Source organism: Oncorhynchus nerka, linkage group LG15 (assembly GCF_034236695.1).
Source record: "Oncorhynchus nerka isolate Pitt River linkage group LG15, Oner_Uvic_2.0, whole genome shotgun sequence".
Taxonomy (NCBI): Eukaryota; Metazoa; Chordata; class Actinopteri; order Salmoniformes; family Salmonidae; genus Oncorhynchus; species Oncorhynchus nerka.
The window spans coordinates 68,387,799-68,412,943 of NC_088410.1; the positions used below are offsets into that span (position 1 = coordinate 68,387,799).

Below are 25,145 nucleotides of genomic sequence, written 5' to 3' on the forward strand. Positions count from 1 at the left end.
TTTCTTGTGTGGCAGTTTTTTCATTAATGATTCATTCTAAAATATGAAACAGAACTCAAAGGTGGTCTCATGTTGACATCCTGAAGCAACTAGAGAGAAGAAAAACGCAGACTACTACTCAATCATAAATCAATGGGAAATGCTGAGCATCATCATGACATTAGGCAGTGCTTACTGTATATTTGATGTGCTTAATTTGAGGTCTGAAAACATGAGACAATTGAGCAAACATTGTTAGAACAACCGTTGCTCTTTGTATGCACCACAATAGGTTACTGTTGTATTGCATACATTTCTGCTCACCTTTATGGCCTCTAGTTGCACATACACTGATTGTACAAAACATGCTCTTTCCATGAAATACTCACCAGGTGAATAATGGTGAAAGCTATGATCCCTTATTGATGTCAGTTGTAAAGTCCACTTCAAACGGTGTAGATGAAGGGGTGGAGACAGGTAAAATATATATATTTTAAGCCTTGAGATGAGGATTGCTTATGTGTCATTTAGAGGGTAAATGGGCAAGACCAGATTTAAGGGGGGGGGGGGGTGTGCGCGCAACTCAATAGGAAGGTGTTCTTAATGTTTTGTACACCGTGTATACTGTATTCTAGTCATGGCTCATCCTATATAACTACTGCTATACACACCTTGTCTATTCACATACCGTCTATACACACCATTCATATACTGCATATTAGAATGAACTATGTCAAGAATACAGTTTACTGTAAATACACAGTACAAAACCCCATAGCAAAATGGATAGACCTGCAGGAAATTGGCTTCCGGACTGGAGTCTGGAATATAAATAATATATCAAATGTATTTATATAGCCCATCTTATATCAGCTGATATCTCAAAAGTGTTTTATAGAAACCCAGCCTAAAACCCCCAAACAGCAAGCAATGCAGGTGTAGAAGCATGGTGGCTAGGAAAAACTCCCTAGAAAGGCCGAAACCTAGAGAGGAACCAGGCTATGAGGGGTGGCCAGTCCTCTTCTGGCTGTGCCAGGTGGAGATTATAACAGAACATGGCCAAGATGTTTAAATGTTCATAAATGACCAGCATGGTCAAATAATAATCACAGTAGTTGTCAAGAGTGCAACAGGTCAGCACCTCAGGAGTAAATGTCAGTTGGCTTTTCATAACCAATCATTGAGAGTATCTCTACCGCTCCCGCTGTCTCTAGAGAGTTGAAAACAGCAGGTCTGGTGAACAGGTCAGGGTTCCATAGCCGCAGGCAGAACAGTTGAAACTGGAGCAGCAGCACGGCCAGGAGGACTGGGGACAGCAAAGAGTCATCATGCCAAGTAGTCCTGAGGCATGGTCCTAGGGCTCAGGTCCTCGGAGAGAGAATTAGAGAGAGCATACTTAAATTCACACAGGACACCGGATAAGACAGGAGAATTACTCCAGATATAACAGACTGACCCTAGCCCCCCGACACATAAACTACTGCAGCATAAATACTGGAGGCTGAGACAGGAGGGGTCAGGAGACACTGTGGCCCCATCCGATGATACCTCCGGACAGGGCAAAACAGCCAGGATACAACCCCACCCATTTTGCCAAAGCACAGCCCCCACACCACTAGAGGGACATCTTCGACCACCAACTTACCATCCTGAGACAAGGCCGAATATAGCCCACAAAAATCTCCGCCATGGCACAACCTGAGGGGGGCGCCAACCCAGACGGGAAGATCACGTCAGTGACTTAACCCACTCAAGTGACGCACCCCTCCTAGGGACGGCATGGAAGAGCACCAGTAAGCCAGTGACTCAGCCCCTGTAATAGGGTTAGAGGCAGAGAATCCCAGTTGAGAGAGAGGAACCGGCCAGGCAGAGACAGCAAGGGTGGTTCGTTGCTCCAGTGCCTTTCCGTTCACCTTCACACTCCTGGGCCAGACTACACTCAATCATAGGACCTACTGAAGAGATGAGTCCGAGTCTGAGTCTGCGTCTCTCACATGGGTAGGCAGACCATTCCATAAAAATTGAGCTCTATAGGAGAAAGCCCTGCCTCCAGCTGTTTGCTTAGAAATTTTAGGGACAATTAGGAGGCCTGCGTCTTGTGACCGTATAGTACGTGTAGGTATGTACGGCAGGACCAAATCGGAAAGATAGGTAGGAGCAAGCCCATGTAATTCTTTGTAGGTTAGCATTAGCAACTTGAAATCAGCCCTTGCCTTAACAGGAAGCCAGTGTAGGGAGGCTAGCACTGGAGTAATATAATCAATTTTTGGGGTTCTAGTCAGGATTCTAGCAGCCACATTTAGCACTAACTGAAGTTTATTTAGTGCTTTATCCGGGTAGCCGGAAAGTAGGTCATTGCAGTAGTCTAACCTAGAAGTGACAAAAGCATGGAATAATTTTTCTGTATAATTTTTGGACAGAAAATGTCTGATTTCTGCAATGTTACGTAGATGGAAAAAAGCTGTCTTAGAAACAGTCTTGATATGTTTGTCAAAAGAGAGATCAGGGTCCAGAGTAACGCTGAAAATCTACATTTTGCAATGGCAACCTCAGTTTCCGGATTTGAACCCCATTGAAAACCTGTGGTTTGAATTGAAGAGGGCATTTCATAAACAAAGGATATCAAGGATCTGGAAATATTCTTAATGGAAAAATGGTCTAAGATCCCTCCCCATGTGTTCTCCAAACCCATAAAACAGTTTTGAAAAAGGCTCAGTGTTGTTATGCTCGCAAGGGGGAGAGTGCTGGAGAACTGAAACAGGTGCTAATAATTGTGACCCCTATCTTTTAGAGTTTTTTAAATTAAATGTTACACAAAATCTCTTTCTCTGAGCAATTGTGTTAATATAAAATAATATATATTTTTTGCATGCAATATAGGTCAGTATTTAAATTATTTATTTTATACAGTCATTTTTACTCATCTTTATCAAGGGTGCCAAAAATGATGGTGTCACGTTCTGACCTTAGTTCCTTTGTTTTCAGTCTTTGTGTGTCTGCACCAGACAGAACTGTTTCAGTTGATTCTTTGTTGATTTGTTATTCAGTGTTCCGTTTTAATGATTATTAAAAATCATGAACACTTATCACGCTGCACCTTGGTCCTCACCTTCTTCCACCGACGACAGCCGTTACAGAAACACCCACCACCAAAGGACCAAGCAGCGTGGTAACGGGCAGCAGCAGCAGCGATCGCAGGACTCCTGGACATGGGAGGAGATTCTGGACGGCAAGGGACCCTGGGCACAGGCTGGAGAATATCGCCGCCCCAAGGCTGAGCTGGAGGCAGCGAAAGCCGAGAGGCGGTGGTTTGAGGAGGCAGCACGGCAGAAGCCCGAGAGGCAGCCCCAAAAATGTATTGGGGGGGACATGGGGAGTGTGGCTAAGTCAGGTAGGAGACCTGAGCCAACTCCCCATGCTTACCGTGGAGAGAGATGGACCGGGCAGGCACCGTGTTATGCCGTGAGGCGCACGGTGTCCCCTGTGCGTGTGCATAGCCCGGTGCGGTACATTGCAGCACCTCGTATCGGCCGGGCTAGAGTGGGCATTGAGCCAGGTGCCATGAAGCCGGCTCAGCGCATCTGGTCTCCAGTGCGTCTCATCGGGCCGGTGTACATGGCACCAGCCCTACGCATGGTGTCCCCGGTTCGCCAGCACAGCCCAGTGCGGGCTATTCCACCTCGCCGCACTGGCCTGGCTACGGGGAGCATTCAGCCAGGTAGGGTTGGGCAGGCTCGGTGCTCGAGACCTCCAGTGCGCCTCCACGGTCCGGTCTATCTGGTGCCGCCTCCATGCACCAGCCCTCCGGTGGCAGCCCCCCGCACCAGGCTGTCTCTCCGTCTCCTCCCTACAGGTGCTCCTGCCTGTCCAGCGCTGCCAGAGCCTTCCTCCTGCCCAGCGCTGCCAGAGTATCCCATCTGTCCTGAGCTGCCAGAGTCTCCCGTCTGTCCTGAGCTGCCAGAGTCTCCCGCCTGTCCTGAGCTGCCAGAGTCGCCCGCCAGTCAGGAGCTGCCAGAGCCGCCAGTCAGCCAGGAGCTGCCAGTGCCGCCAGTCAGCCAGGAGCTGCCAGAGCCACCAGTCAGCCAGGAGATGCCAGAGCCGTCAGTCAGCCAGGAGCTGCCAGAATCGCCTGTCATGCCAGCGATGCCAGAATCTCGCTACACTCCGGAGCTGCCAAAGTCTCCTGTCCGTCTGGTGCTGCCAGAATCTCCCGTCCGTCCAGTGCTGCCGGAATCTCCCGTCCATTCAGGACCCGTGGCTAGGGTCCCCAGTCCGAGGTCGGCGGCGAGGGTCGCCTCTCTTAAGAGGCCACGGAGGTGAATAAAGAGGCGGAGAAAAACTATGGTGAAGTGGGGTCCACGTGGACAAGGTATGACAGCAAGCCATGCTTTTGTTTACCTGGCCACAGTTTCAAATGCTAAATATTTTACATTTGTGGCACAAAATCAAAGCATTGATTGCTGTCATACCTTGTCCATAGACTGCTTACACGGTAAGGGAACCAATATGTAATTTCGTAATTCAGATGAACTATCCCTTTAAGTAGGCCTACATAATATTTGTCACATGGCACGAGAATTGATATATACTGTTTTAACAAGCTACGTAGTTTTGTGGATAGGCGTGACAGAGTAGGATTTAATGTTTGTACTATGTTGCATGCATCTTACACTGGAAATCAAATACAATTATATATTACGTCTTTACAGACAATGAATCCAAGGGCGGAGAGTGCGCAGGAGAGAAGCACAGTTAGGTAGAAGAAAACGTCAGAAGTTGGAAGAGAAGTTGGAAAAGTACAAAGCTCCACTTCGCCCAGATGTCATCGAGTCTCACCCCAGGGACAATGGTGTATCGTGAACAACCATACCCTGGCATTATACTGGAGGTTGAAGAACATAATGTCAAAGTAAAGTGCATGCACAAAAATGGTGTCAAGTTCTACTGGCCAAGCCCAAGAGATGATATCAACTGGTATGGGGATGACCAGATTGTTTGTCTGATGCCAGAGCCACTGCCAGTGAACAAAAGATAAGTTCAAATTTGCAACAGTATCTGGAATTACTTGGAGGAGCACCTGACTGTGTGAAAGTGGCAGATGTGAACTGGCTACTAGTAAAGAAGCTGTCAGTAGCAAGAAAGCAATGGAGATGGCTCAGAGATGATAAGAGATGGACACGACACGACACAATAACATGGCAAAGACAAACATATCTGGGTAGCCTAGTGGTTAGAGCGTTGGACTAGTAAACGGAAGGTTGCAAGTTCAAATCCCCGAGCTGACAAGGTACATCATTGGTATTATACTGTATGCATATTGGTGATCTGGCATCAGTTGCCCAATTTAATTAAATATGTTTTTTGTATCTACCTAACTGTTGCTATATTCATTAGTAAACATTTTAAGGATATGATCATTCGATTTTGATGACTCAACCTCTATTTCTAATGTTACTAATAACACAAACTATAGTATAACTGGAAAAGTGTCAGACAATAGAACTTTACACATGCATGTTTAAAGTAAATTATTACTAATCCAAACAATTTCTTAATATTATCATTAACATTTTCTGTCTTTGATTATATATGAAAATGAAAAACAGAAATTAGATTCCAGAAAGCCTGAATTGTCATCTAAAATATAGTGTAACACCAGTGGCAAAAAGACAGCACAAGCATTTTATGTCATGTGGTAAAAAATATAAATATGTTAAACTGTAATTTATGTTGATTTATAATGTTAAGGGGTTAACTATTATCTGACTAAGATTTTTTTTTTTTAAGAATTACTATTTGTAAAAGTTGGCTGTTCAAAAAGGCACCATTTTCATAGAATGACCCACATGTATTTCTAAATGTATTTTCGCAATGCTCGCGAACCCGACGCGGGCGGTGTGATCAGCATTTGGGTCATCTAGCGACTTCGAACGCCAAATCAAGCAACCAAAAGCGATTGTCACTGAAAAATAGTTGGCAACACTGATCATTCCCCCCAAAATTGAGAAAACCAAACTAATTTTTAGATCTCAGCCATTATAGCGTCTATGACAACATGGGCAGCGCTATTGAGGCCCATATGAATCCCCACCCATTTGACTACTTTGGTTGCAGTCAAAACACTTAAAAGAAACACCCTATCCCCTCAGACATCAAATTAAGTGTACACTTCTGTTGTCATATCATGACGTCCCTTGCAGGGATGGGAAGGACAGATTTTTAAATGGACCGCCCATCCCAAAAATTCGTCAATCGTTCAACGCGATGATTGTGTTTTCAGCCACCGGTAGCGTGTGAGTGCTTTATATGCGCTACAGTCAATTATGATTGCATGTCTACTTACATTAAATATATTGTAATGACCTGCCTAGATCATAAATGAACAATTGTCCAGGCAGAGGCTTGAGTTTGCGAATTGACGGTTTATTAAACCAACTTTACACAGGCTACTGTTTGGGCCGTAGCACACGCCAAAAAGATGACAGATAACCCACAAGCCAATCGTGACCTTCTCTTGTGAAGCCCAGACGTAAGTAAGAGAACAAAAGCTGAATCTGGTCTTAACTTCCAATGCTCCACCCCACCTGCCCAACCCCCCTCCACGCCACTCCGCCAACCACCAGGATGCCCGGCATCAGAACATTCCAGGCATTCCCGTGATTGGCAGATAGCAGGTTGATTGACATGTCGGACCCCGCGAACACCGGGTACTGGTCAGTACAGCACAACCACCTCCTAGCTTAACACATAACACACAGCTGTCTGTGCGGGTCGCTACAATATCATTATTAATATTCGCCCACGGTATGATAGCTAGCTAAATAACGTTAGCCTGCCTAGCTGGAACTTCTGAAGAAGGAACATGTTTTATTTATACAATTTCCAAAAGCTAACCAAACAAAAACATCATTACTTTTACGAGACGTGTTTGTGCCGTAATGTGCATTGGTAGCAGATTTCTCATTTATTTACATTCGTTTTTACTTACACTTGTATGTTGACTCTATTGACATTGACGTTACTTTTTGGCGGACTTTTCTTAGCGGTTGTACAATCATCGCGAATTGAATTATGGGGAGTTTCAGGCCCCAAAGTGAACATAATTGTACAGTACACTCACAAATTCGACTAAAGATGAGGGGCTTACGTTGCAAATTTACCATGCTTGTCTCATCATTTGAACCGCCCGCCAAGATGGTGAAGGGTCTCTTCATTCAAAGACTCAATCATGGACACTCTTACTGACAGTTGTGGCTGTTTTGCGTGATGAATTGTTGTCTCTACCTTCTTGCCCTTTGTGCTGTTGTCTGTGCACAATAATGTTTGTACCATGTTTTGTGCCGCTACCATGTTATTGTAATGTTGTGTCGCTGCCTTCCTATGTTGTCTTAGGTCTCTCTTTATGTAGTGTTGTGTTGCCTCTTTTGTCCTATATTTATATTTTAATCCCAGCCCCTTCCCGCAGGAGGCCTTTTTGTAGGCCGTCATTGTAAATAAGAATTTGTTCTTAACTGACTTGCCTAGTTAAATTAAATAAATAAAGTGGACGAGGGTGTGTCTTTTATAAGTCTGAACCGCAGCCTTTGACTACTTTAAAATGGCTGAAGCATGGGGGAAGGTGCTGCCGATGTTAAAATTGCCATTTGGCCACTAGAGGCCTCTATCATTCTCTACTATAAAACCCCACTTCTGCATCACTAGAACACTGAGAAAGGTATCGAGCAAAGAGAAGCAGCCCTTAGTGAGGGTTTGAGTTGATTTAGTTGTGTAACAAGGATTTCGTTTTGAGAAAATTGGTATGCTAAGAAAAAGTTTACTTAACGTTGGCTAACGTCGTTTGTTTCATTTGATCTTCAAAGAGTAACCCGCATAAACCTAAAAAGGGACCTTTACATTAGGCTAGTAAGTAAAATCTTAAAATATCTATGCATGCTATTTTTTATGTAAATTGAAAAGGCCTGTCGATTTGTAGGCTATAGACCGATGGAAATGTATTATTTCATACAACTGAACGAGGGCAAGTTGTAATCATCCTCACAGTTAACCTTGCTGTTGGTGGCTATGGTTTGATAAGATACGTTTTTGTCAATGATACAATGTATTTGCTTATTAGTCATACATTTTTGTCATTTTTCACTGGGTCAACAACATCTGTCCACTGGAAACCGTGTGTATTGATTTCCTCAGTTACAGGTTCAAACGATTTTCAGATTCACGTGGGGTGTAGTAGTAAGTGGGCAGGTTCTGAAGTCATGTGCGTCTGCTGTATTTCTCCCGCCACTTACTCGAATCCGCCCCTTTCAGTGATGTCAACGGAGAGCTCTTTGAGTGAAAATAGGAAATAAGGGTTTCTCCTGTCACGTTTCCATATATTTACCATTTTTTTGTAGACTATTCGTTTACTGTAGCTAGTTAACTCGGTTTGTATTGTTTTGAATGACATCAGACATGGTATCATGAAGTTACTGTAAGATTAGACCCACATCGACCCCATACTCAACTCCCAGTTTGATATGTTCACTTCACATAAGTTAACATTTTGAAAAGTGTATTTTTGATTTTGAGTACTTATAACAGAAATACCCAGTAATGTGATAATGGATAATACAGGGATTTTAATGTCTCGCTCAGTCTAGTTATGTAAAAACAGGCTGAGGCCTTAAATATGATTTGTAATGTAACTTCTAACTATACTGATGTCTTAGTCATGGGGCATGCCTTCAAATTCTCAGACATGTCTCATGTAATGACTTCAGGCCAGTGTGTTCTGCAGCCTTGCCCATGTGTGACTGCCCACCCTGTCAGGTGATTTCTCTCAGCAGACAGACAGGGAAAGAGAGACACGGAGAAGTAGGCTAGAGTAGATAAATTCACAGCAGTTTGGAGCTCCATGGGATATGAGTTTCTCTCCCAGGTTTTTTAAAAACAAAATGAGAACAGAAAAGTCCTACTCATGAGGATGTTGTGGGATGGGGTTGAGTTTGCTTTGAGTGGAATTTTGTGTAAATAACTTGACTGACTGTACCAAATCTACTTCCAGTTTGATCTGGCAAAGTTCCCCCTGCATGTCTCAAAGGGCCCCATCCCGGATATCTCCTACAATTTAGTAAACGGGATCCCATCTTCCCCCACTTCCTACTTATTATGCACTTCAAGGAAATAATACATTTGCAACACTATATGTGTAAAAAAATGATAATTAGAACTGATTTTTCTTGCATGGCAATGAATGGTAAAGAATGTGGTTCCTTGTCAAAAATGTATACATTTAGCTTACAGTTCCATAAATACAGCTTGCGTAATTATCTCCTAAGGGATTAATAGAAGCCTCTGCTTCCCTTAGGGTAAACTTTATTATTGCAAGGGAAGGTTCTTTACCATGAGAGTGCTCTGTGGTCATAGAGCAAGAATATGAGGGCTGGGATTTGACACTCAACACACCTGAACCCCTATTTAACCATTGTCTGACAGGGAAATAGATAGAAAATTGTGAAACATGACAATAGTGTCAGTTGATAGTAGTGGTACATTCAGGCTAGTTATGTAATTACATGAAATATGTTTTTCTTAAATGATGGATGAACACTGGTGCCTAGTAGTTATTGTACTACAGTCATAATGGTTGATGTTCAGGACTTGTCTCTACATGTCCATAGAGCTTTGCCCAGACATGTACTATATCAGGAAAGTAGGAAGGCTTTGTGAATCACTGTCTGATGGCTGTTAAATACAACTGCAGCGTTCTCAATACACAGTCCGGTTCCTCCGTTACACATATGAAGTAAGTTACAATTAAGATTTTGAGAGAGTTTTACTTGTGCATAAATGGTAAGTTCTTTATTGGTTGTGGTAGGCTATACAACTTGTTACATTTAGTATTGTTTAAGTGATTATGGTTTGATAGTTGGTTTTTGAATTATATTGGAATATCAAATTATAGGATGCCATTTACTAATTTGTTTCGGTTTGATGGTTTTTGGTGATAGGGTGATTTAAGATCATTTCATTATGTTAGTTTAGTAGTTGAGGTTTAAATCTGTGAGAAACAGTCTTGGTCTTACATATATTCTTGCTATCATCTTTACCTATGTTCAGAGAAGTATCTGATTGGTTGCAGTGGAACATTGCATGATTTTTATTTTTTTACCACCTCAGTGCTTTTAGATAGTTTTGCTATTCTGTAGAAGACTCAAGAAGGGGACTCAATAGTGTGACATACTCCAAGTACATCCGGTGTATACATTTGATATGACTTCTTTTCACATGATCTTACTGATGACGTCACTGTTTCCTGGACAGCGGCTCAGACCACTATCCTCTTGCTGTGCTCTATGTGCCCAGTCAACTAACCATGCTATCCTCTCCCTGTGTCCCCTGCAATCTAGAACCAGAACAACCATGGCCAGTCGTAAGCGCATCCTGAGCTCTCTGGGGAAAAGTCCTGCCAGGCAGAACCTGTTTGGCCCAGTTGACCGTGAGCAGCTGCAGCAGGAGTACCAGGACACCCTGCGCAGAGACCTGGAGGACGCCTGTCGCCGCTGGGGCTTCGACTTCCTGTCAGATAAGCCTCTGGCTGGGGGAGACTTCCAGTGGGAAGAGGTACCGGGCACCAAGGTGCCTCTCCTCTACCTGCCCTGCCTGTTGAGTCAGGGGGAGGCACAGAAGATCAGAGGGCCGGCAGCATCCACAGGGAGGGTCAGGGCGGGGCCATGGCACCGTGGTAAGGAAAACATCCCTTGCACCCCTGAGAAGTACAGAGCCAACCTCCATAACCTGGAGAAACCGCAAGACAAGAACGAGAACAAACTGAAGAGAAAACAGACCAACCTCACAGGTAGGAGGATTGGTGTGGTGGGTGGATGTAGGGGATGCTTTTTGGGTAGGGGATATTTTTGGGGAAGGGTTTATAAGTTGTTAGGGTTGAACTGCTGGTTTACTTCAATTAAGTTTTGAACACTGAGTCCAATGCTAATAAAACATTGTTTGGTGTCTGCAGATTTCTACCAAGCCAAGAAGAGAGTGGTGGGTACGTCGCTTAAGTCAGGCCGGTGATTTCAGAGACACAGTCACAGCTGCCAGGGAGCCAACAGTCGGACAACCACAGCAAGCACTACTTCTCTCAGGAACCCACACGCTGAATAGACTGAGTGCATACAGTACACCTACCAGGAGGAATACATAACCAATCCTCTAAACAAACACAGTGAAAAATGAAACAACCTATTTTATTGCATCCATTACCGATGCGTACTGTTTTATTTTTATATCCATGTAGGTTAACCGATGTACAATTGATTTCAATGTAAGGGGGCTTGTGTTCTCCCTGTGGTAAGGGAGGGACATTCTAATGGTGCATCCATGACCATTTGTGAGTCATGAAAGAACATCCTCTGTACCTTTATGACCGTTTAGTGTAAGGAAGACTTGAACATCTAAGTCTGGACAGTTAAGGTCCTGTATTCCACAGCACTGATATAGACCAATCGAAACCATGCCTCTGGGTCTACGCATAAATCGTCTTGTTTTGATGACATGTTGAAATTATGAAACCATACTGTTTACGGTGCTGAGTTTGAATCTACTGTAATATGGTGTCACATTGAGAGGACACTTGAAAGAAATGACCACAACAACACAATAGTCTTCAACAGTCTTTCCAGTTCAAATATCCAAATGTATGGATTGATGTTTTTTTCATTATGATGTGTCTCTCATGAAGAGGGCCAGGAATCATGTTATTGTCTGTCATTTGCAAGCACTTCTTTCCAATGTATGTATTGTTGTACATGAGATTTCACAATTTAAATATGTGTCTCAACATGTACTCATAGGAATCTACTTGAAGGGTACTGCTCTGCATAAAATTATGCAAACTCCTGTATAGAAATGGCACAATTTTTTTTTTCTCACCTTTTATTTAACTAGGCAAGTCAGTTAAGAACAAATTCTTATTTTCAATGACGGTTAGGAACAGTGGGTTATACCTGCCTTGTTCAGGGGCAGAATTACAGATTTTTACCTTGTCAGCTCGGGGTTTTGATCTTGCAAACTTCCGGTTACTAGTCCAATGCTCTAAACACTAGGCTACCTGCCACCCAATGTCCCCCCTTTCTACCTAACTAGGGCTTCTTGCTATAATACTCTTGGGAATTTGTTGATAGGGACCTCTGCTATGTTCTTTCAAGCTTTTTACAAAGTCTATTTAGCATCTGAACACAAAGCCAGACATTCGCGTTTCCTTAGATACAGTGAGGGGGAAAAAGTATTTGATCCCCTGCTGATTTTGTTCGTTTGCCCACTGACAAAGAAATGATCAGTCTATAATTTTAATGGTAGGTTTATTTGAACAGTGAGAGACAGAATAACAACAACAAAAATCCAGAAAAACACATGTCAAAAATGTTATGAATTGATTTGCATTTTAATGAGGGAAATAAGTATTTGGCCCCCTCTCAATCAGAAAGATTTCTGGCTCCCAGGTGTCTTTTATACAGATAACGAGCTGAGATTAGGAGCACACTCTTAAAGGGAGCGCTCCTAATCTCAGTTTGTTACCTGTATAAAAGACACCTGTCCACAGAAGCAATCAATCAGATTCCAAACTCTCCACCATGGCCAAGACCAAAGAGCTCTCCAATGATGTCAGGGACAAGATTGTAGACCTACACAAGGCTGGAATGGGCTACAAGACCATTACCAAGCAGCTTGGTGAGAAGGTGACAACAGTTGGTGCGATTTTTCACAAATGGAAGAAACACAAAAGAACTGTCAATCGTGGATTTGCAATGATCATGAGAACGGTGAGGAATCAGCCCAGAACTACACGGGAGGATCTTGTCAATAATCTCAAGGCAGCTGGGACCATAGTCACCAAGAAAACAATTGGTAACACACTACGCCGTGAAGGAGTTTCTGCAAGGTCCCCCTGCTCAAGAAAGCACATATACATGACCGTCTGAAGTTTGCCAATGAACATCTGAATGATTCAGAGGACAACTGGGTGAAGGTGTTGTAGTCAGATGAGACCAAAATGGAGCTCTTTGGCATCAACTCAACTTGCTGTGTTTGAAGGAGGAGGAATGCTGCCTATGACCCCAAGAACACCATCGCCACCGTCAAACATGGAGGTGAAAACATTATGCTTTGGGGGTGTTTTTCTGCTAAGTGGACAGGACAACTTCACCGCATCAAAGGGACGATGGACGGGCCATGTACCGTCAAATCTTGGGTGAGAACCTCCTTCCCTCAGCCAGGGCATTGAAAATGGGTCGTGGATGGGTATTCCAGCATGACAATGACCCAAAACACACGGCCAAGGCAACAAAGGAGTTCCTCAAGAAGAAGCACATTAATGTCCTGGAGTGGCCTAGCCAGTCTCCAGACCTTAATCCCATAGAAAATCTGTGGAGGGAGCTGAAGGTTCGAGCCAAACGTCAGCCTCAACCTTAATGACTTGGAGAAGATCTGCAAAGAGGAGTGGGACAAAATCCCTCCTGAGATTTGTGCAAACCTGGTGGCCAACTACAAGAAACGTCTAACCTCTGATTGCAAACAAGGGTTTTGCCACCAAGTACTAAGTCATGTTTTGCGGAGGGTATCAAATACTTATTTCCCTCATTTAAAATGCAAATCCATTCATAACATTTTTGACATGTGTTTTTCTGGATTTTTGTTGTTGTTATTCTGTCTCTCACTGTTCAAATAAACCTACCATTAAAATTATAGACTGATCATTTCTTTGTCAGTGGGCAAACATACAAAATCAGCAGGGGATCAAATACTTTTCCCCCTCACTGTAAGTAGCAGCTTTATCTTGATGTTAATATCACTGTTAAGCAGTGAAACATTTAAAGTTTTCTTGCAGTATTGCACAACATTTTTTTCATGTAGCCAACAGCAGGTACAAGTGCCTGTATGGTATTTGAATCTAAACAGAGAGATTGTGTCCTCAAAAACAGCTATTTTTGACTGAGCTATAGCCTCCATTCTATTTGAAGTTTTTATCTGCCTCAAACTGTAAGCTATTGGTGCATAATGGTTATTTATTGTTATGATGGCTGATCCTGCTGCTATGGGTAATTTGAATGGTGGTTAGACAACATCACTGTATGGCAACATTCCGAACTTAACTAATAGCTTTGCTTAATGTTCACAGCACCTTATGCACTGCTATGCAAATATCAGCATACATTACCCCAAAAGTGCACCTATTTTTATAGATGTTGGTGCACAGGCTTACATAGTGTTTTCATAGCTACAACTAAGACATTCTTATTTATTGTAATACAAAGTAGATATGTGTAATTGGTTAATTGACAATAAATACATACAGTGCAATTGGAAAGTATTCAGACCCCTTGACTTTTTCCACATTTTGTTACGTTACAGCCTTATTCTAAAATAGTTTTTTTTTTAAAGCGTTTTCCCTCATCAATCTACCCATAATGACAAAGCGAAAACAGGTTTCCATTGATCATCCTTGATGTTTCTACAACCTTTTATTTAACCTTTAATAACTAGGCAAGTCAGTTAAGAACAAATTATTATTTACAGTGACGGCCTACCAAAAGGCCTTCTGCGGGGACAGGCTGGGATTTAAAAATATAGAACAAAACACACATCAAGACGAGAGACAACACAACACTACATAAAGACCTAAGACGATAGCATGGCTGCAACACAACGTGGCAACAACATGGTAGCAGCACAAAACAGGGTACAAGCAGTATTGGGCAGAGATAACAGCACAAAGGGCAAGAAGGTAGAGACAACAATACATCACGCAAAGCATCACGCAAAGCAGCCACAACTGTCATTAAGAGTGTCCACGGTTGAGTATTTGAATGAAGAGATTGAGATAAAACTGTCCAGTTTGAGTGTTTGTTGCAGCTCGTTCCAGTCGCTAGCTGCAGCAAAATGAAAAGATGAGCTACCCACGGATGTGTGTGCTTTGGGGACCTTTAACAGAATGTGACTGGCAGAACGGGTGTTGTATGTGGAGGATGAGGGCTGCAGTAGGTATCTCAGATAGGGGGAGTGAGGCCTAGGAGGGTTTTATAAATAGGCAGAAAAGGGCAGTGTACCATCTAGCCATACTCTCAAGTACTTATATGAGGTCAAGCTCTAATCCCTCAGAGGTAGTACTCACACCTGTGGGGAGAGGGGCATTCTTCTTTCTTTTTTCTTTTTCTTTTTTTTTTTACCTTTATTTTACTAGGCAAGTCAGTTAAGAACAAATTCTTATTTTCAATGACGGCCTAGGAACAGTGGGTTAACTGCCTGTTCAGGGGCAGAACGACAGATTTTGTACCTTGTCAGCTCGGGGATTTGAACTTGCAACCTTTCGGTTACTAGGCCAATGCTCTAACCACTAGGCTACCCTGCCGCCCCTTCTTACCAAACCACATGACCTTTGTTTTGGAGGTGTTAAGGGCAGAGAAAGCTTGTTGGACACTAAGAAAGCTTTGTTGTAGAGCTTTTAACACAAAATCTGGGGAGGGGCCAGCTGAGTATAAAACTGTATAATCTGCATATAAATGGATAAGAGAGCTTCCTACTGCAGCTACTGCCTGAGCTGCCTGAGCTATGTTGTTGATGTAAATTGTGAAGAGCGTGGGGCCTAGGATCAAGCCATTGTGGTATACCCTTGGTAACAGGCAGTGGCTGAGACAGCAGATGTTCTGACTTTATACACTGCACTCTTTGAGAGGTAGTTAGCAAACCAGGCCAAAGACCCCTTAGAGACACCAATACTTAGTTGGCCCACAAGAATGGAATGGTCTACCGTATCAAAAGCTTTGGCCAAGTCAATAAAAACAGCAGCACAACATTGTATGAATCAAGGGCAATGGTGACATCAGTGAGGACCTTTAAGGTTGCAGTGACACATCCATAACCTGCGTGTAAACCAGATTGCATACCAGAGAGAATACTATAGACATCAAGATAGCCAGTCAGTTTTTCCAACACTTTTGATAAACAGGGAAAAATAGAAATAGGCCTATAACAGTTAGGATCAGCTTGATCTCCTCTTTAAATAAAGGACAAACCGTGACTGCCTTCCAAGCAATGGGAACCTCCCCAAAGAGGAGAGACATGTTAAAAAGGTCAGAGATAGGCTTCGCGATTATTAGAATAAGAAGGGGGTGGGAGATGAGGAAATGTTGGACGGGCAAGGAGGCATAGCTGAGTCAAATAGGAATTGAATGAAGTGGTGATTAAAAAGCTCAGCCATGTGCTTCTTGTCAGTAAAAACCACATCATCAACTTTAAGGGACATGGGCAGCTGTGAGGAGGAGGGTTTATTCTCCAGGTCTTTAAACGTTTTCCAGAACTTCTTGGGCTTAGCCCCACAAAGAGAGATAGTTACTTTAAGGAGCAGTTAACTTTGGCCTTCCGGAAAGCCTGAGTGCACTTATTTCTCATTTGCCCGAATGCGAGTCAGTCAGCCTGAGTATGTGTGTGCCGAGCCTTTTGCCAAATCAAATTCTTGAGGTTGAGTAACTCTGCAAGATCACGGTCGAAGCAGGGGATAAATCTGTTTTTAATTCTCATTTCCTTTATGGTGGCGTGTTTGTTAACAATATCATTGAAAATTTTGCCATGAGGCCAGGACATGAAGGAAGGATTGCTCATTAAAGTTTTTTAGCAAGCGACTATAACAAATCAGGACAGGTCGTTTGACTGAGCAGTCATTACGAACACAGGCTGTAAAACTGTGATCACTAAGGTCGTTACAGAAAACACCAGACTGAAAACTATCAGGTAGACCCCGACCTGTGGAATATTAAATTGACTGGACATGATTTGGAAAGGCACACACTTGTCTATATAAGATCCCACAGTTGACAGTGCATGTCAGAGCAAAAACCAAGCCATGAGATCAAAGGAATTGTCTATAAAGCTCAGAGACAGGATTGTGCCGAGGCACAGATCTGGGCAAGGGTACCAAAACCTTTCTGCAGCTTTGAAGGTCCCCAAGAACACAGTTGCCTCCATCATTCTTAAATGGAAGTTTGGAACCACCAAGACTCTTCCGAGAGCTGGCTGCCTGGCCAAACTCAGCAATCGGGGGAGAAGGGCCTTGGTCAGGGAGGTGACCAAGAACCCGATGGTCACTGTGACAGAGCTCCAGAGTCCCTCTGTGGAGAACCTTCTAGAAGGACAACCATCTCTTCACCACTCAAACCAATCATGCCTTTGTGGTAGAGCGGCCAGACGGAAGCCACTCCTCAATAAAAGGCATGTGACAGCCCACTTGGAGTTTACCAAAAGGCACCTAAAGAACTCTCAGACCACGAGAAACAAGATTCTCTGGTCTGATGAAACCAAGTGTGAACTCATTGGCGACACATCTTAAGCGTCACATCTGGAGGAAACCTGTTACCATCCCTACGATGAAGCATGGTGGTGGCAGCATCATGCTGTGGGGATGTTTTTCAGTGGCAGGGACTGGGAGACTAGTCAGGATAGATGAACGGAGCAAAGTACAGAGAGATCCTTGATGAAAACCTGCTCCAGAGCGCTCAGGACCTCAGACTGGAGCGAAGGTTCACCTTCCAACAGGACAATGACCCTAAGCACACAGCCAAGACAACGCAGGAGTGGCTTTGGGACAAGTCTCTGAATGTCCTTGAGTGGCCCAGCCAGAGCCCGGACTTTAACCTGATCTAACATCTCTGGAGAGACCTGGAAATGCTGTGCAGCGACGCTCCCCATCCAACCTGACAGAGCTTGTTAGGATCTGCAGAGAAGAATGGAAGAAACTCCCCAAATACAGGTGTGGCAAGCTTGTAGTGTCATACCCAAGAAGACTCAAGGCTGTAATCGCTGACAAAGGTGCTTCAACACCTACTGAGTAGAGGCTGAATACTTAAGTAAATGTGATAGAATGTATTGAAGAATGTATTGTAAAACTGCATTAATTTTGACAGACCCCAGGGAGAATAGCTGATGCCTTGGCAGCAGCTAATGGGGACCCATAATAAATACAAATACAAATGTAATTGCTAAAATATACTTAAATATCAAAAGTAAAAGTACAAGTATAAATAATTTCAAATTCCTTATATTAAGCAGATGGCCACATATTCTAGTTTTTATTTATTTACAGATAGCCAGGGGCACACTCCAACACTCAAATATAATTTACAAATGAAGTCTGCCAGATCAGATGCAGTAGGGATGTGTAACGGCTTTCTTCCTGGGAAGGAGAGGCGGAACAAAACACAGCGTGGTTAGAGTTCATGTTCTTCAATAAGAGACCCTTAACATGAACTAACTACAAAACAATAAATGTGAAAAGCGAACACAGTCTTATCTGGTGCATAGACACAAAGACAAGAAACAATCACCCACAAAACCCAACACAAAACAGGCTACCTAAATATGGTTCCCAATCAGAGACAATGACTAACACCTGCCTCGGCTTGAGAACCATATCAGGCCAAACATAGAAATAGACAAACCAGACACACAACATAGAATGCCCACCCAGCTCACGTCCTGACCAACACTAAAACAAGGAAAACACAAAAGAACTATGGTCAGAACGTGACAGTACCCCCCAAGGTGCGGACTCCGACCGCACAACCTAAACCTATAGGGGAGGGTCTGGGTGGGCATCTGTCCGCGGCTATGGCTCTGGCGCTGGACGTGGACCCCACTCCATCATTGTCTTAGTCCACCTCCTTAGTGCCCTTTGAGTGGCGACCCTCGCCGCCGACCTTGGCCTAGTAACCCTAACAAAGGGCCCCACTGGACTGAGGGGCAGCTCCGTGCTGAGGGGCAGCTCGGGACTGAGGTAGCTCAGGACTGAGGGGTAGCTCAGGACTGAGAGGTAGCTCAGGACTGAGAGGTAGCGCAGGCCTGAGATGTAGCTCAGGCTGGTTGACGGCTCTGGCGGCTCCTGGCTGACTGACGGCTCTGGCGGCTCCTGGCTGACTGGCGGCTCCTGGCTGACAGACGGCTCTGGCAGCTCTGGCGGCTCCTGGCTGACAGGCGGCTCTGGCGGCTCCTGGCTGACAGGCGGCTCTGGCGGCTTCTGGCTGACAGGCGGCTCTGGCGGATCCTGGCTGACTGGCGGCTCTGGCGGCTCCTGGCTGACTGGCGGCTCTGGCGGCTCCTGGCGGCTCTGGCGGATCCTGGCTGACTGGCGGCTCTGGCGGATCCTGGCTGACTGGCGGCTCCTGGCGGCTCTGGCGGATCCTGGCTGACTGGCGGCTCTGGCGGATCCTGGCTGACTGGCGGCTCTGGCGGATCCTGGCTGACTGGCGGATCCTGGCTGACTGGCGGCTCTGGCGGATCCTGGCTGACTGGCGGATCCTGGCTGACTGGCGGCTCTGGCGGATCCTGGCTGACTGGCGGCTCTGGCGGATCCTGGCTGTCTGGCGGCTCTGGCGGCTCTGGACAGATGGGAGAATCTGCCGGACAGGCGGGAGACTCCGGCTGCGCTGGAGAGGAGGAAGGCTCTGGCAGCACTGGACTGAGAAGCTCTGGCGCCTCTGGACCTAGGGGCTCTGGCGCCTCTGAACTGAGGGGCTCTGGCGCCTCTGGACTAATGCTGCCTCTCTGATTTCGCTGCCTCCAGCTCGGCTTTGGGGCAGCAATATTCCCCAGGCTCTGCCCAGGGTCCTTTCCCATCTAGGATCTCCTCCCAAGTCCATTTTTCCAAAAGGTGCAGCCTCTCCCACTGCTGCTGCTGCTGCTGCTGCTTTTGCTGCTGCTGCTGTTGCTCCTGCTGCTGCATCTCCTGAATGTAGTGAAGTAAAAGTAAATGTTGTCAAAAATATGAATAGCAAAGTACAGATACCCCAAAAAATGACTTAAGTAGTGCTTTAAAGTATATTTTTACTTAAGTACTTTACACCACTGCTACTACATCATACTAACATTGTCCCTATACCCATCATGAGGTTGCTACAACCTAGCCTATGAATGATAGTTTACAATGTGACAGACAGTGCCACATGGACAGACAGTGACACATTCAATACCTCCTTGCACACTCTTGCCTGCATCTAGCTGATCTAGGGCGTAATCATTAGTCCAACAGTTGCAAACGAGAGTTTCTATTGGACAAATTCAGGTCTGTTTATCCCCGCTTCGTTCCGTTTGCTTCCGTTTAAGATTTTTTTTCAACAGAATTGGCATAATGAATACACACGTAAACAGTTCACTTTCATAGCAGCCACGTTGTGTTCCTTCTTGCATCTATGCGCTCTCCTCCTCTCACTTTTTCCCATTTTGTGGCGTCAGGTAGCCTAGTGGTTAGAGCGTTGGATCAGTAACCGAAAGGTTGCTAGGTCAAATCCCAGCGCTGACAAGGTAAAGATCTGTCGTTCTGCCCTTGAACAAGGCAGTTAACCCACTATTCCTAGGCCGTCATTGTGAATAAGAATTTGTTCTTAACTGACCTATTTAAATAAAGGTTAAATAAAATAAAAATCGCTTGTGGACTTCAATGCACAACACATCGCCTGTATGTGTCCAGGTTGAAAAAACCTTTCTAAGCCAAACCATATCATAACCGCTACACACAGCCTACATTGTTGTCACCGTATTAGCTAAAGTAACATCATAGTCATCATAGTCAATAATATATAAAAGAAGACAATAAATACAGCTGGGCATAAAATAACATGAGTACATAGACGAGCACTGATATATCATAGTCTTCATATATCATAGTTTTCCTGACAATACTTTTATTGTTCCTAAACAAGATCAATGGGGGAGCTTTTTGACCTGCATTTCTTCACTGTTCTTTCAAGAGCAATGACACACCTGGCCTCTCACCTGCCTATCAGATAATACCTCTATCTTGTGGATATACTGTATATTGAACATTGGTGCAAGTTAGTAAACCTGTTAAACAAGTTAGTAAACCTGCTACAATCATGCAGTAACATTACAGTGTACAGTCAGTAAGCAGTTTAGCACTTACACCGGCAGGTCCCGGTGGCAATAAATTAGTAAAACCAACAGCTTACCTTGACTTGGAAGAATCCAGTGTTGTGTTGGATAGTCATAGCCAGCTAGCTAACATAGCATCGCTCTCTTTGAACAGGGTGTTTGAGTAGGCTAAACTAGCTAGCTGCATTTGCTAGCTAAGTAAGTGAAACTGAAAGTGGAAAAAAATGACTAAATGTCTCTCTCTTGCTAGCTAGCTGTAGCTTATTCTTTCAGATCTAGATTAATTCTCTGATCCTTTGATTGGGTGGACAACATGTCAGTTCATGCTGCAAGAGCTCTGATAAGTTGGAGGACGTCCTCTGGAAGTTGTCATAATTACTGTGTAAGTCTATAGAAAGCGGTGAGAACCATGAGCTTCCTAGATTTTGTATTGAAGTCAATGTACCCAGAGGAGGACGGAAGCTAGCTGTCCTCCGGCTACACCATGGTGCTACCCCACAGAGTGCTTTTGAGGCTACTGTAGACCTTCATTTCAAAACAGTGTGTTTTAATAAATTATTTGGTGACGTGAATATATTAAAAGTAAAGTTTTATCTAAAAAGGATAACTTTTAAAGTGTTTAAAAATGTTTTTGTTGATGATGAAATTCACTGAGGAGGAGGGTCCTCCCCTTCCACTGGCATAGGCCTGTGTGGCCACACCACACATAGAACAATGAGACAGATATTTTACCGGATGTATAAAAGTGAAGTAAACGCTTGCCGTTTACACTCACTACCAATTATGGTAGTGAGAGGAAGCCCTGTGGTTGGCAGTGGGAGAATTGATTTTTGCCGACATCCTGCAACTTTTCTCATTGATCAAACATTGATTTCAATACAGTTTTCTGTTCCTAAAACGAATATGTTATGAACAGAGTGGACAAAGTTTTGTAGAACTTTGCCAAAGTGTTCAAAAATCTTGTTGTTTCAAAGGGGTGCAAAGGCAAATCGAGTTACTGTACACGCGTACTTCACAGAGTAGGCGTTCCCTAATGGAAATACACAAATATTTGCTCGAACACGCCAATAGGATCTCGCTAGCTTGTGTTTGGCTCTACCCACCTCCTTGCTTGTTCTGTCCAATATGACTCATTTGTCCCGAATAGAAACGACAGGCTGTGGTTTATCTTGGGTTAGTTATAAAAATATTTTGCCACACTATAGGACGACTTCGGGGAATGATGATCGACAACAGTATCAGAAGTAAAAATACAGCCAGACTGGCCTGCTACTGTGCCTTTGTATAATCTGTTGAGAGTAGACCCACAACTGATCTAAATGGAATGAATGGAACGAAACGTTCAAATAACAGGGCTTTAGCGCCATTATTCTAATGAAATTTCCATTGCAGTTTACAGCTTAGAGTATAATTGTTCTCATTTGCACTCACTTGAAAACAATACAATTATTCATTGGATTGTGGTGTTGTAGATATTCTAGGTAAGATACTTGTATTGTTCCTAAACAAGATCAATGGTGGAGCTTTTTGACCTGCATTTCTTCACTGTTCTTTCAAGAGCAATGACACACCTGGCCTCTCACCTGCCTATCAGGTGGTATGACTGCTATTTAACCTATTGTAGATCTGGACAAACGATCCAACTACCATTATTGTCATTATAGATAGAGCGCAGGATAGACAGTTGACTATACCTGTGGTATAGTATGTGCACGTAAAAAGGGTAGTGCATAAGGGAAGCACCAAAACACCTTGATAGAGGGCATACAAACAGATGAGGAAATTTGATTATATACTGTATAAGACATGATAAAGTAAAACCTGTAAAATGCAATTGTAAATCAGAAAGTATTCATACACCTTGACTTATTCCTCAACTTGACACACTGTACCCCATAATGACAAAGTGAAAACATTTTTGTAGAAATCTTTGCAAATGTATTGAAAATGACATACAGAAATATCCTATTTACATAATTATTCACACCCCTGAGTAAATACTTTGGGGAAGCACCTTTGGCTGCGATTACAACTGAGTCATCTTGTGTCTTCGCACATCTGGATTTGGGGATTTTCCCCCATTCCTTTTCTCAAGCTCTGTTAAGTTCGGGATGGGGAGTGGCGGTGAAGAGCAATCTTTAAGTCTTTCCACAGATTCAACCTGGGCTTTGGCTGGGCCACTCAAGAACTTTCACATTCTTGTTCTTAAGCCATTTCAGCATTGCTTTGGCTGTATGCTTGAGGTCATTTTCCTGTTGGAGCATCATTTTTCGCCCCATTCTAAAGTCGTTTGCACTCTGAAGCAGGTTTTTCTCGTGAGTGGCTTCCGTTTGGCCACTCTCCCATAAAGCCCAGATTGGTGAAGTGCTGTAGAAACTGTTCTCCTATTTCAACCAAGGAACCCTGTTCTGTCAGAGTGGTCATTGGGTTCTTGGTCACCTCTCTGTTCAAGGTCCATCTTGGTCAGAAGGCCCTATGGTGCTACCCAGTGCAGCAGAGAACACCACTGCTGACCTCTCTGTGGACTCAGGGCAAGGACCCTTACCAAAAAGTACTGTACTGATGGCAACACTTATTTTTTACAAAATAGCAAGAAATGTTAGTTACTTCCATCTAGCAGACAAAAAAACAGTGAATAGTTATCCAAATCTAGCTTTGTGCATTACAGTACCTGGTATTTCTTTCTCCAGTTCAGCTACCAAGCCCCCACTCACTTTCAGCCTGGCCTCCATGGCTATAATGACATAAATAATTGAAGGATATTTATCAAATAAAACAACAGTAGTTGACTTGATATATATCTGACTGTACCTTCATTATACAGTATATGCTGAGTTTGTCCACCACACCCTCTATGACGCTCAACTTGACATCTGTGTCTCTCAGCACTATGCGTTGCTCCACTACCATGTCTCTGACAGCCAGGAGTTCAGTCCAGATGTTGGTGGGGCAGCTGTTCTTTTCATCCATCGGAGCTGCAAGGACTTGACTAAGGGGGAGGAAGAGGGGAAGAAAGAGAGCAAGAGCAATGACCTACTTTGTGTTGTTCATGTTTCTGATGCTCTTCTTGTTGTGTGAGGTGCTCTTATGCCTCTGCTCTGCTCCTCACTTCTGATGAATGAATAACTGGGAACGGGAAAGGAAAGGGGGTAACCTAGTCAGTTGTACAACTGAATGCCTTATTTGTCATATGCGCCGAATACAACTGTGAAAGACTTACTTCCAAGCCCTTAACTCTTCTTGAACTGCACTGTTGGTTAAGAAAATATTGACCAAATAAGCTAAAGTAAAACATTATAAAAAGTAACACAAAAACATAACAATAACAAGGCTATATACAGGGGGTACTGGTACTGGGTCAGTGTGCGGGGGTACAGGTTAGAGGTAATTTGTACATGTAGGTAGGGGTAAAGTGACTATGCATACAGAATAAACAGCGAGTAGCAGCAGTGTAAAAACTAATGGAGAGGGGAGATCAATGTAAATAGTCCGGGTGGCCATTTGATAAACTGTTCAGTCTTATGGATTGTGGGTAGAATCTGTTAAGGAACAAGGAATGGTGATGTGAACTTTAGTTCTGTGTGGATTTTCATGATTGCTGATATCTGTGATATGATCCTCCAGTGTGTGTGCAGGTTATTGTATATTGTTGAAAATAAATGTTAATCCAAAAAATAAAAACCTTTATTGTGCTTATTCATAAAGAACCCTCAATAAAAACAAATGATGTTATAAACATAACGGAGAATGTAAGTATGACTGTGTGAGACATAGGCTATCAGTAATAAATAATGTATCAAACATGATGTATCAAACTGTTAGAGTAATTCAATAATTTGACAAAGTCAAAGTTATCCATTGAAAAATATTGTATTTAAAGCATTGTCATCAAAGTGGTGAAATCCTCAAGCCAGGTACTAAAGTTACTTGTGCCTTGGTGACCAACTCGTTGTCAAGATGACAATAACTAGTTTACATCCCCCTTTTCCCCAACCTTTCCATTCAGGAAGTCTGAGGAGAGCTCCTGACAACCCTCCAAATCCCTACAGACTCCACAACCCCTTACCACAGAGAAATAAATAAATATATAAGAAATAAGGGCATCAAATATGAACCCCTCCATCACAAATAGACTATTATTAGTTCTCTATTTTGGAATCCCGCACCAAGCACACTATAACCAGTGTGTATTTCTATTTTCCTTTTGTATGAAAATGGTTTTCATTGTATATCGGCCTGTATAATGCTGCTGC

At 43.5% G+C, this 25,145-nt stretch overlaps 2 protein-coding genes across 7 annotated transcripts; one reads left to right on the forward strand and one right to left on the reverse strand.

Moving 5' to 3' along the window:
- The first annotated feature begins 6,588 nt into the window (after positions 1–6,588).
- cdkn1a (cyclin dependent kinase inhibitor 1A) lies at positions 6,589–14,326 on the forward strand. 3 transcript variants are annotated; one of them, XM_065001837.1, is made up of 3 exons: positions 6,589–6,692; positions 10,365–10,813; positions 10,976–14,326. In XM_065001837.1, the coding sequence occupies exons 2-3, from the start codon at positions 10,378–10,380 to the stop codon at positions 11,029–11,031; spliced, it is 492 nt and encodes a 163-aa protein (XP_064857909.1). In that variant the 5' UTR covers positions 6,589–6,692; positions 10,365–10,377; the 3' UTR covers positions 11,032–14,326. The 3 variants fall into 3 exon arrangements, with proteins under 3 accessions (XP_064857909.1, XP_029539213.1, XP_029539212.1); XM_029683353.2 differs by lacking the exon at positions 6,589–6,692 and adding an exon at positions 7,669–7,881; XM_029683352.2 differs by lacking the exon at positions 6,589–6,692 and adding an exon at positions 8,629–9,760.
- A 116-nt stretch (positions 14,327–14,442) lies between these two features.
- LOC135560241 (uncharacterized) lies at positions 14,443–23,992 on the reverse strand. Of its 4 annotated transcripts, XM_065001836.1 has the most exons (3): positions 23,704–23,992; positions 23,564–23,626; positions 14,443–19,729 (listed from the first exon to the last, which is right to left on the reverse strand). In XM_065001836.1, the coding sequence occupies exon 3, from the start codon at positions 19,618–19,620 to the stop codon at positions 18,859–18,861; it is 762 nt and encodes a 253-aa protein (XP_064857908.1). In that variant the 5' UTR covers positions 19,621–19,729; positions 23,564–23,626; positions 23,704–23,992; the 3' UTR covers positions 14,443–18,858. The 4 variants fall into 4 exon arrangements, with proteins under 4 accessions (XP_064857908.1, XP_064857907.1, XP_064857905.1 ...); XM_065001835.1 differs by lacking the exon at positions 23,564–23,626; XM_065001833.1 differs by having other exon boundaries at positions 14,443–23,626.
- Between the last annotated feature and the right edge of the window lie 1,153 nt (positions 23,993–25,145).

What these genes read in the sequence shown, in the direction of transcription:
- LOC135560241 (XM_065001835.1), bottom strand. Translation starts at nt 19,620, where the DNA reads ATGGGAAAGGACCCTGGGCAGAGCCTGGGGAATATTGCTGCCCCAAAG.
- cdkn1a (XM_029683352.2), top strand. Translation starts at nt 9,696, where the DNA reads ATGGCTGTTAAATACAACTGCAGCGTTCTCAATACACAGTCCGGTTCC. An exon ending in TCCTCCGTTACACATATGAA is followed by an intron (nt 9,761 to 10,364) that starts GTAAGTTACAAT and finishes CCTGCAATCTAG; the next exon opens with AACCAGAACAACCATGGCCA. An exon ending in AAAACAGACCAACCTCACAG is followed by an intron (nt 10,814 to 10,975) that starts GTAGGAGGATTG and finishes TGGTGTCTGCAG; the next exon opens with ATTTCTACCAAGCCAAGAAG.